The 11,386-nt window shown below is 40.0% G+C and overlaps 1 protein-coding gene across 3 annotated transcripts; it reads right to left on the bottom strand.

The window, feature by feature from the left end:
• Window positions 1-495: 495 nt before the first annotated feature.
• nrbp1 (nuclear receptor binding protein 1) lies at window positions 496-11,240 on the bottom strand. Of its 3 annotated transcripts, none has more exons than XM_038727078.1 (18): window positions 11,218-11,240; window positions 7,518-7,770; window positions 7,312-7,434; window positions 6,049-6,150; window positions 5,865-5,954; window positions 5,709-5,749; window positions 5,341-5,435; window positions 4,884-4,967; window positions 4,748-4,806; window positions 4,428-4,526; window positions 4,200-4,332; window positions 3,870-3,960; window positions 3,448-3,498; window positions 3,153-3,288; window positions 2,800-2,853; window positions 2,649-2,712; window positions 2,256-2,311; window positions 496-2,153 (listed from the first exon to the last, which is right to left on the bottom strand). In XM_038727078.1, exons 1-18 carry the CDS (start codon window positions 11,223-11,225, stop codon window positions 2,058-2,060), a joined length of 1,635 nt encoding a protein of 544 aa, XP_038583006.1. In that variant the 5' UTR covers window positions 11,226-11,240; the 3' UTR covers window positions 496-2,057. The 3 variants fall into 3 exon arrangements, with proteins under 3 accessions (XP_038583006.1, XP_038583007.1, XP_038583008.1); XM_038727079.1 differs by lacking the exon at window positions 11,218-11,240 and adding an exon at window positions 8,055-8,658 and having other exon boundaries at window positions 2,058-2,153; XM_038727080.1 differs by lacking the exon at window positions 11,218-11,240 and adding an exon at window positions 8,055-8,658 and having other exon boundaries at window positions 2,058-2,153; window positions 7,518-7,767.
• Between the last annotated feature and the right edge of the window lie 146 nt (window positions 11,241-11,386).

Genomic DNA, 11,386 nt, shown 5'->3' with positions numbered 1-11,386 from the left:
GGAAATCTGTGTTTTCAAACCATGCTGTTGGCACATTTTAAGAACAGCCATAACAGAAGAAATCATCTCAGACACACATGTATACACCAGTATCGTCCGCGTACATGGGAAAATCTGCTCCATCTATATCTAAAGTCAAGTGGACCAATGATAGAACCCTGTGGAACTCCTTTTAACTATCTGAAGGTGTCTACAGATAGAAAGCAAAGCAAATTTTCAAATTCACACTAATGTGACATTTTTATTGCCACAAACAGCCACCTGTACAGACACTAGCTAAGTAGCTATATACACACCGACTGTATGTGTGGTTCTCATTAGGAATTTCTGATCAAATCTTAACAGATGAGCTTTAATTTTTAATAAGAGGCTCATCTTCCAATTCTTTAAAATATTCTTTACTTGATTGTGAAAGTTGACATGCCATGTACTAATGGAAATCCCCTTGTTTAGAAGTCATTAAGTTCTGTTAAACACAAGACACCAAACAATGACTCCAAGTGCTGATAGTGTAATTTTTTATTTCAGGAAGTGAAAAAAAGGGGGAGGGGTAAATGTATTGCAGAAACAGAGCAGCGTTCAGCATACAGTGTAGAAGATGGTTACAAGCATGCCAGGCAGTCCCACACTTCTCGCAGTATCTACAGACAGCATAGAGTAGACGAGGTTGGAGTACGAACTACATTTTTAATTACGCAATTTCCAATTCATTGAAGTTACACCTTTTGGTGTTAAAGAGCCATAGGACATTTCAAACAGCATGTAAAAGTGTACAGCAGTGCAAACTAGCAGAGAGATCCCCAAACAGTTAACATATAAAGGTGGTCTGAGCCAAAATTAATATGTACGAGGTGATTGCAAGTTATAGCTATGGGATTCAGAGCCACTTTACTGAAATGTTGACAGGTCTGAGTTAGATTACTTGATTCTATCACAATCTTCTTTCAAATGATCAAACTCCAGAAACAAACTTCCTGCATGCATCACTTTCCATTTAAGACAGAAAAGCATTCATGCATTCACCAAAGCTGTTAATGAACACCCTTCAGATGACATGCTTCACTTACACCTTTCAACCTCCTGTGTAAAATGCCACCTAAAGACAACTTTTCATTGACCTGGCCAGGAACGATAAGTGCTGCAATGGGCTGCTTGTAAAACCAAAGCTACAGTAGAAGTTGGACCAGTCAAGTGATGACACCCCCTTTTCATAGAAAATAACAGCATGACTTAAAGAAAGAGAGCAACTAAAAGCATACATTCAAACAACCACCGGCCTTAGTGCTGGAAGTGAATCACAGTACATACTCAAACAGATACACAAATAAATAATTAAATTTTTCATATTTTCTTCGCTGTAGCTCTTCAGATTGTGTTGTAGCTGTATATTTCATGACTGTTGATTAATAACATAACCTTTGAAGTAAAAGTGACGTTGCATCTGTTGCGTTACTAGCCTGATGCATTTGAGTCTTCGAAAAAACAATACAAGGTAGGAAGATGTCTCACTCGCTGCTCAAGAGAAAGTTTTAAAATGACCACACAACCAGACTTAACTTCACAACACCATAATACATACACATCAGTATGCTGAGACAAGGGTTTTTTCATACAGACAACTATTTAACAGTTTTAAGTAAAAATGTTTAAAATACAGTTTTAATACTGACTTAAGGAAAATACTGTTGTTATCCAGTTTTATTTGGCTTACTTCTACCATTTCTTTTCTACTTTAGAACTCAAAAGAAATTAGCCAAAAAGAGAAAACATTTGTATTTTCCTGTAAGTTGCGACTAGGATTTTCCTCTTTTAAAAAGAGAAGCAGATGGCTGTATTGGGTGGGAGGAAAAACAAACAAACAAAACATAAAAAGCAACAACCACTTAGTGGCAGCTTTTCCCACCAGAAGATGCAAGGACAGGCTGCAGAATCTGCAGTCAGACCAAGGCTTCCTCCTCCATCCTCGCAAAGCTTTCCTGCAACTCAGAGGTGGAGCAAAAAGCTAGTCCTGTTGTAGAGGACGAGGAGGGCTGAAAGAAGGCCTAGTGAGTGCTCCGCTACGAGGAAACAGTCACCGGATTAAGAGAACCATTCCGGCTGTAGAACTTTGAGAAGGCCTCTTCAAGAACGGATGCAAGTCGTGGCTGATCGCCCTGAAATGGAAAGATGACAAGATATATCATATCTTAGCTCGAGGGCAAAACAGCCTATAAATGTTCAGGTCAGCAGGGTCATGATGATGAACTCCCGTTTACCTCACTGATGAATCCCAGCTGAACAAGCTCCACAGCCAGCTCCTGCACGTTCTCATCTGTACAAAAAATACAAGGCAGTCAGACACAGTACAAGTAGCTACAAGTAGCAATTGCAAACTTATGTTTAATCATGAACATTTTTAAAGACTTTGCAAAATCAGAAATGATCCATCATGTTTTTTGGGATTAAAGATACAAACACTAAGTGAGAAGCTAGTGTCTCTCTCTTCTCATTTCATCATCATCATCACTCCAATTTCAGCTATCAAATAAAAGTCATTTTAAAAACTATGGGTGACAATGTTTGGTAAAAACACGTTTACATTGGAATGTGTGCACATGCCAAGTCCAATAACAACCATTCAGGGATCTTTAAGAAATGAAGATGCTCACTTGGTAACAAATCACAGCTTAAGTGCCTGTTCAGTTTATCCTCAAGCTTCAACAGCAGGGTCAGCTGAGAGGAGAATAAAACAAGTCATTTCAAAAGTCTAGTGAAACATAAAACACTTTCATAAGAGGTTAAAATACTTTAATTACTTACATGATGCTTGCTGCCCTCATCAACAGGCTCAATATTGCACTGCATTTGAAGAACCTGTGAAGTACCAATTTATTGTATTTAGTGTATATATATATATATATATATATATATATATATATATATATATATATATATATATATATGTGATTCAAGAACAAATCTAATCTAGAATACAGTTTCTACATTCTAAATGTCCACCATTACTTTGTACATTCTATATTTGCTACCATTTCCTGGACAATTAATAATATAATATATAAAGACCTACAAGGTTTTGTGTATAATAGTAATTTATTTGCTAACTCATTTCACATAGAGCTTATTTCTGTGCGTTCCTACATGTCAGTTCTTACCTTCCTGGTCTCAAGCTCAGCAGGTTCAGGAGTTGGGGTTTTCACTGAGGGGGGCACTATGGGCGACTTCACCGCCTCCTGCTGAGGCTGTTGTGGACACGGTATCCCAAACGCAGTCAGAGGATAGATCCCATTCCTGGTATGTCAAAGGAAAAAAAAAAACAACTGCAAATGATTTCATGATGTGCAACTGTGCCCTGAACACTGGAGGATATTTCTAGTTTGACCAGCAGGTCACAGGCAAATCAACAGCAACATTTGTTTGCTACCAGCTCTAGCATAATTGTTTTCTTACCTTACATCTTCCAGGAACTTGTCCAGTTCAAGAGCAGGAAACTGAGACAGCCTGAAGCAAAGGAAAAACTGTTACTCGTGCTGAATATTCAGCCCGTCAAGATCAGAGTGTGACTAAATCTTCAATCAATTCAATTAAAAAGCAGAGCTGGGTGACATGGACAGGTAAGAGTCAGGTACTGCATAATTTAACTGTAACCCAACTTTTAGGACCAGGAAAACAAAACATTTAAACTAGATTGGAATATTATCATAAACCCAAAAAGTCCATACAAAATATTTTCAGTGTTTTGGTATATAAATAATATACAGAAAACCACAGGAACACACATTTCCACAGCCTTCCTTCCCTCACCACCTCAGCTTTTGTTCTAATTATCTCTATATGTCAGTCTTAAGTGGTTTTGTGAAACTCAGTCTTACTTCATCTGAACTCCATCCTTGGCCTCAACAATCACCAAGTTAGGGTCCATGTTCTTTGTCATCTCTTCTAAAGCATTTTCTGGAATCATATCTACAGGTAAAGAGAAGAAAGCCATCAGATAAGAGCACTCACATTTTTTAAGAGCAAATAAAAGCCATCATTCCTCGGCATATTAAAGACGGCCAAGACGGTCCGTGCTGCGATGGGTTATGCTTGAGAAACAGCGTGTGTAACTTGGGTTTGAATGGGCCAGTAACTGTATCTTTACTAATTTCCAGTATTCACAGTGCACACAGACATACATTTGTGTGTGTGTTTTTTTTACTCACGCTGGTGGCTGACGATGCAGTGTGCAGCCAGCAGCTTGAGTAAGGGCACCTCGAACAAGGCCTGGTGAAACAACAGCTCCTTCGCTGTGGGACGCTTACTGGGGTCCACCTCTAGACACTTCTGGATAAATTCCTGAAAAAGCATGAGGGTGAGAAAAACTTTAGGTCATGGATTTCTTTTCCAAACGGCAATAAAAGGTTTTGAGTGCTTTACGCTTCCTCCCTCACCCGTTGCAATGGGTCCTCTAGGGACTGAATGGCACTGTTTATGGCTTCTTGGGACACATAAGACGAATCTCCATTACTCTGGATTTCCAACACAGCCATCTGAGAAAGTGATTGGACAAAAGGTGTTCATTGGAAGTGATTCATAAAAACAAAACGTAAGTCACACCTAGTAACACCTCAACACTAATCATGTCTAATGCTGGGGTCATTTTTTTTGTTATGCACTGATACACCATCAGTGCATGGCCAATTAAGCATATTTTCCATGAACAAAAGAGTGAATTTGCGACAGCTGAGAGCAGAATATGATATCCTCTCACCTCTAAGGCGCACATTCCGAAGGAATAGATATCCACGGCTGTGGTAACATCGGCGACAGCTGAAAGCACAAATAAAATGATCAATATCACAGAAACCCTACTGCACAGGTATCTGAGAAAGCCGAGAGGATCTTACCTCCATATTCTGGAGCAAAAAAGTGAAGGCTCTTCTGCTCTTCTCGACAGGTTTTCACATGGTTATTGATTGTGTCTGGAGCAACTGAAATAGTGGTGGGACATCCTTAGTGATAACAACAGCACTAAGACAAGACCTAGTTCTGGTATTAATAGTGAGAACATCAAATTCAAATTAGCTTTATTGGCATGAATGTATAGTAACAATATTGCCAAAAAGGACAATTAATTAATTTCATACATTTCATTAGATAGGAAAATAAAACAGCAAAAGTTGTGTTTGTGTGTTAATACAAAATAAAATAATACTTTTTTTTTTATAAAATATAAAAATTCCGTAAAAATAAATATTTTAAAAAGTAAATAAATAAAACATCTCAGTCTGTAGTATACAAAACAAAAAGAGACAACATGGGCTTTTTATACTGCCCTGATCTCATTTTCTAAAAAATCTCTACCCGAGCCAATCTTGATGAGGCCATTGTGCTGGATGAAGATGGTGTCGCAGGTCAGGTTGCCATGGATGATGGGAGGTTCACAGGAGTGCAAGTAGCTGGAGACAAGAAAACAAGGTTAAAGTCAAGGAAAAATTGTCACCACATCAGGGAACAAATAACGTTTTTGGTCAAGTGACTGCAGCAGTTGGTGAATTCTCAACCACAACCATACAACCACTTTTAAGGCAAATAGGATTATTTTAATTGAATGAACCTCTGTAATATAGCTGCTTGCCTGCAGTTGTAGTAAACATTCCTTGGCATTTGGGACAGTGTCAAGGCCACATAGCACAAATTGTTATCAACTCCAAGTAGCTTAAAGGACTTACCTGAGAGCAGACAGTATTTGTGTGCACCACCGCTTCCAGGCCTGTAAGATAAGAAACAGTTACCCATCTTTTATCAACTGTTCTTGACTTGTCAGCATAATTTCCAAGTGACTTAATTTCAAAATCTGTGGATGAGTAACAGCAGATCTTTCACACCTTTTCATTCATGGTTTTGTGGTTTTTCTTTGTCTTTTTCAAAAACTGTTTGAGGCTTCCTGAGGACATGTATTCAGTGATGAAAATGACCTGCAGACAAAAAGGAAATGCAACCATGTCAGCATGAAAGCCATTGCTTTTTGTATAATTTGATAAAAGGAGGATTTTTGAGATGATCTCCTACTCTCGCTCTGTTCTCTTTGACGTCCGCCCAGTACTTGTGGAACTTCACAATGTTCAAATGCTCCAGCTGGATCAAATTGTCAAAAACTGCTTTGACTTTTTCCTGTGGAAAAAACAGAACAGATTAATCATTAATACATAAGGTCACATATTTTTAACAGTGGTGTAAAACTATTAATAAAATTACTGATGTGAATGTTATATTCTCCATGTTTTAAAGCCAGTCAGTTCAGTCCGAGTGAGTCTTAACATTTTTAATGACCTGGCTTTCTCTTGGCCATCAGGTTGGACTAGTGCTCAGACAGACTGTCTTGTAAGTGCAAGTTCAAATGCAGATTCCACAGCTGTAAATGAGAGTTAACTAAAATGGGTCTTAACTCCATACAGATCATCTGCCATTCATTTCCAATAAAAACAAATATTACAAGCAGTGTTTCTCACATATAGACTTTACTTGGGCAGGCAGTCCAGGTATACTAAAGGCTGCCAAAGTATACTTTGCTATGTATTTTAGCATTTTGCATAGAAACACAGAGAGAGATGTTATCTGGTATTGCATTACAAGACGCAGATATGGTGGATATTTTACAAGCTTGACGCAGTTGCACTGTCATTATGTGGGGAAACACTGAAAAGCTCTGTTATCGTTATCTATTATCAGTCATGTGTAAGTTAAACCTGAAAAGTTGCCTGTTACAAACAGTCTTGAACAAACACAGAAATACTACTTCATTGTCATGTTTTATTTGAAAAAGTAAGCAACAGACTGGATCTTCAACTGATGCCAATTGCTGCAACCAGCATAAAGAGCGAGAAAGCAGAAACCACTTCATAATGATGCAAATCCCTCAAGCTAAATGCCTAAAATGCCAAATGGTATAAAAAAACGAGATCCCTTAATACCACAACCCCTGGTCTGCTTACTACCTTCAATACAGATTTCTGAATATTTGTTTCTGCAACTGCAGGCACAGCTTTGCTGTGATGCTGGCAGCAACCAGTCCAGCCACTTGCCTAAGAAGCTTAAAGCCAAAGAGAAACATGAAAACCAGCAGGCTTCTATATTGTTAGTGAGATCACAGCAAAGAAACACAATCTTTAAAACCTCGTCACAACATTTTATTCTTTGCAGGTACAAACACTGTACTCTCGCTCACATAATCATCATAATGATCATTAATATAGATGTTTCATTCATCCTTCAGTGCACATAACTGCTTCAGACTAATGACTAATTAACTCACTGGCCTGGCACTGCACCCACCTCCTGTAGTTTAAAATTCTTCCTTTCTGAGAACATGACCTCATTCCACACCACCTCAACTCCTTCCTCAGTGTCCATGGCCAAGTAAGCATTATCGATTCCAGGGACATTGCGCTGATTCACCTTCAGGGGAAAAACAAAACAATGCATCAGGCGTTATCTATTAGTAGAGGTAAACTTGACTCCTCCGCTGACTCGTCCCCTACCTCTTCTCTGCGTTTCTGCCAGCGTCCACACGGGCTTTCCTCCAAAATCTCTGACTCATCCTCGCTCTCCTCTTCCTCATCCTCTGTGGCAGCAGTAGCTGGAGGCTGGCTCACCATGGACACAGGAGGGGACACGGATGACACTCCCTGGCCTGTGGCTGCCATGGAGTCCGGCTTCACGTCCTGGACTGTGTCAGGGGCCTGCTTGTTCTCTCCCTCAGACATCTTCTCAGTTGTCAGGCCCAAAAGCCTGCTGTCAGACACAAGGAAATGTCCAAACACAGTATGAGCATCACAGTCCAAAACACTGAATGTTAACTGTTGAGGAAGTAAAATGCACAACTTGGCAATTAACTTAGATAACATCGCAAAACCAGCCTGACAACATATAGCTGGTAGATGTAGTTGGCTAACATAGTTGTAGCAGAGGAATAACCGTTGACTTTGTAAAAGTTAGCTGATTAGCACTATACAGAAAACACCATAATAAACGGAATCCCAAGTGTGAGTAGCAGAAGCATCTAAACAGGGACATACGTGTTAAAGAAAAGAAATGTGACGATGCCAGCTCCAGTTTAACTGACTTCCACAGCCGCAGACCAATCCCAGTTTGTTATTGAGTTAGCTTGTTAGCTGGAAGTCTTGGTTCCTCAGCAGTTGCAGCTAACTTTGTGGCGCTGCTAGCTCCTTGGCTGCGATACGTCTGTAACAACCGGCGAGCGTGTACTAACATTCACAGCCTTTATTCACTTTAACGTAAAATGTCTCTAGACGTTTTATTTGCTAGCAGCTAACTAGCCGGTTCGCTGCTAGCTAGCGACAGTTTTTAGCAGCCCACCGCCCCTCGCTGCTTCTCAAGACTCCAGCTCTGCTAATGTGTGCTCTGATAACTAGCCACCGCTAATGTGAGTTTAGACTGTCTTTACAACAGTCCTAGACGCGTTTAACGATTAATAACATCACAGCTCTTCACAGAAATCCGACAGAAGAAACAAAGAGAGGTTAATGATGTCATTAACGTTGTATCGTCGAACACAACAGCTGACTGACTTGAGACCTAGCTATGTTAACATTTAGCTAGATATGATGGCGACAACTTCCAGATGCACTTCCAGTGGAGCGTCAGAGCCGCCTGTGGTTGCCAGATAGTGTTTGTGCAATTCCCCTTCTGCAGCGCACAAATCACTGCTTTAACTATGCTATTAGACCATGTATCTGGGCAAAGTTTGCAACTGCCCGGGACCTCAGACTTTACATGGCCCCAAAAGCCCCAAGTTCACTGTGTGTGTAAATTGGTTTTTGGTGAGTTGATTAGGCCCACCCTAACTTCAAAATCTAGTATGTACACTTTTATTATTTTAATTACATTGCAAAGAAACTCCCACACACTGTCTAACTTTCAAAATACAGTATCTCACAAAAGTGAGTACACCCCTCACATTTTATTATTATTTTAAATATTTGATTATATTTTTTCATGTGACAACACTGAAGAAATGACATATTGCTACAGTGTAAAGTAGTGAGTGTACAGTTTGTATAACAGTGTAAATTTACCCTCCCCTCAAAATTACACATCACACAGACATTAATGTCTAAACCGCTGGCAACAAAAGTGAGTACACCCCTAAGTGAAATTGTCCAAATTGGGCCCAATTAGCCATTTTCCCTCCCCGGGGTCATGTGACTCATTAGTGTTTTAAGGTCTCAGGTGTGAATGGGGAGCAGGTGGGTTAAATTTGGTGTTATCGCTCTCACACTCCCTCATACTGGTCACTGGAAGTTCAACATGGCACCTCATGGCAAAGAACGCTCCAAGGATCTAAAAAAAAAAGTTGCTCTACATAGAGATGGCCTAGGCTAGAAGAAAATTGCCAAGACCCTGAAACTGAGCTGCAGCACGGTGGCCAAGACCATACAGCAGTTCAACAGGACAGGTTCCACTCAGAACAGGCCTCGCCATGGTCAAAGTTGAGTGCACGTGCTCAGCGTCCTATCCAGAGGTTGTCTTTGGGAAATAGACGTATGAGTGCTGCCAGCGTTGCTGCTGAGGTTCAAGGGTTGGGGTCAGCCTGTCAGTCCTTAGACCATACGCGGTATACTGCATCAAATTGGTCTGGATGGCTGTCATACCATATGGAAGCCTCTTCTTTTACTGGAACCATGTCCTGTGGTCTGATGAAACCAAGATGAACTTTGGTTCAGATGGTCAAGTGTGTGTGTGGCGGCAACCAGGTGAGGAGTACAAAGACAAGTGTGTCTTGCCTACACTCAAGCATGGTGGTGGGAGTGTCATGGTCTGGGGCTGCATGAGTGCTGCCGGCACTGGGGAGATACAGTTCATTGAGGGAACCATGAATGCCAACATCTACTGTGACATACTGAAGCAGAACATGATCCCCTCCCTTCGGAGACTGTGCCGCAGGGCAGTATTCCAACATGATAACGACCCCAAAAACGCATCCAAGACGACCACTGCCTTGCTAAAGAAGCTGAGGGTAAAGGTGTTGGACTGGAAAATAATAGTGGCCACACAAAATATTGACACTTTGGGCCCAATTTGGACATTTTCACTTGGGGGTGAACTCTTGTTTGAACTTTGTTGCCAACAGTTTAGACATCAATGGCTGTGTGATGTGTTATTTTGAGGGGACAGCAAACTGTACACTCACTACTTTACATTACAGCAAAGTGTCATTTCTTCAGTGTTGTCACATGAAAAGATATAATTAAATATTTACAAAAATGTGAAGGGGTGAGATACTGTATTTTTATATGCTGACAATGTTTCAGTACTTGACCTCAAAGGTCCATGTAGTAGCTATTTCAAATACCATCATGGAACTGTAATGTTAGATGTTTAAATTTCCATTTTAAGCACTTTAAGGACTTATCGTCCATGTTGGCTGTTTTCTGAGGTCAAAAATGACATTTAAGTTTTAATTATTGTAGATTATATTGTGCACACAAGGGACACAACTTTGACACACAGACAAGACCGTTAACATTATTCCAGGATGTGCTTGTTAATTTTGTTTAAAAAAAAAAAGTTTTATTTAATGGTAGCCAAGTCAAAATTGTGAGATAGAGATTAAGAAGTCATACATTTGACTTAATTTCTCATAATTTCGATTTACCATGAGTATTACCACAAAACACTGTTAATCTAACTGCACACCTTTGTCAAGAAGTCCATAAGCCCTGATTGATATCCGATACTAAAACACGAATGCAGGTTTCCGTTCAAACCTGGCAACCCTACGCTCAACTCCTCAACTGCCTCCCTTTTCTTATTTGATAGGGGCTTGGAATGACAGAGAATTAGGCCAACTGAACTGAACTGTGATGAATGGCCGGCTTTAGTCAGCCACAACATACCATTGAATAGGAAGTAAATATCAAGGCACTTCTTTTTGCCACTAGGTGTCAATAAAGATGGATATTATAGCTGTTGAACAGAGAGTTGGTGTAATTATAATCCAGTTAGTCACATGGTGCAGCCTTATCTTGTGAATTAAAATAAACTAAATAAAGCGGATAGGCCTACATCGAGTTATTATAAGATTTGTTAATTATAAGTACTAACTATATGCTTTAAATCCCATAAGCCTTTTAGTTTAGGAATTACATATATTTAAAAGAGTTGTATCACAGTGCATAGTGCACATGCCACTGCATACATGACCTGACTCTGACCTACCTGAACATTTATGATCCACCATATCTTCAGTTAGCTCCCTACCAGTCAGTCAGAACTGAAGAAGTCCTCTGGATGAGGGACGAAACGACTTCTAGTATCTTCAACCAAGTCCAGTTGCCCTTGACTTTAACCTTCTTTGGATAACTATGACCTGGATGACTGAGAATCT

The sequence above is a fragment of the Micropterus salmoides genome, unplaced genomic scaffold (genome assembly GCF_014851395.1).
Source record: "Micropterus salmoides isolate LMB-PRFRI ecotype aquatic unplaced genomic scaffold, ASM1485139v1 Ms_hic_scaffold_18, whole genome shotgun sequence".
Taxonomy (NCBI): domain Eukaryota; kingdom Metazoa; phylum Chordata; class Actinopteri; order Centrarchiformes; family Centrarchidae; genus Micropterus; species Micropterus salmoides.
The sequence above is the reverse complement of the archived record's forward strand: the minus strand, read 5'-3'. Positions and strand labels throughout refer to the sequence as shown.

Coding starts and splice junctions, on each gene's coding strand:
- nrbp1 (XM_038727078.1), bottom strand. Junction 5,955..6,048: donor TCAAAGAGAACAGAGCGAGA/GTAGGAGATCAT, acceptor TTTTGTCTGCAG/GTCATTTTCATCACTGAATA. Junction 3,499..3,869: donor AAGGATGGAGTTCAGATGAA/GTAAGACTGAGT, acceptor CCTTTGCTTCAG/GCTGTCTCAGTTTCCTGCTC.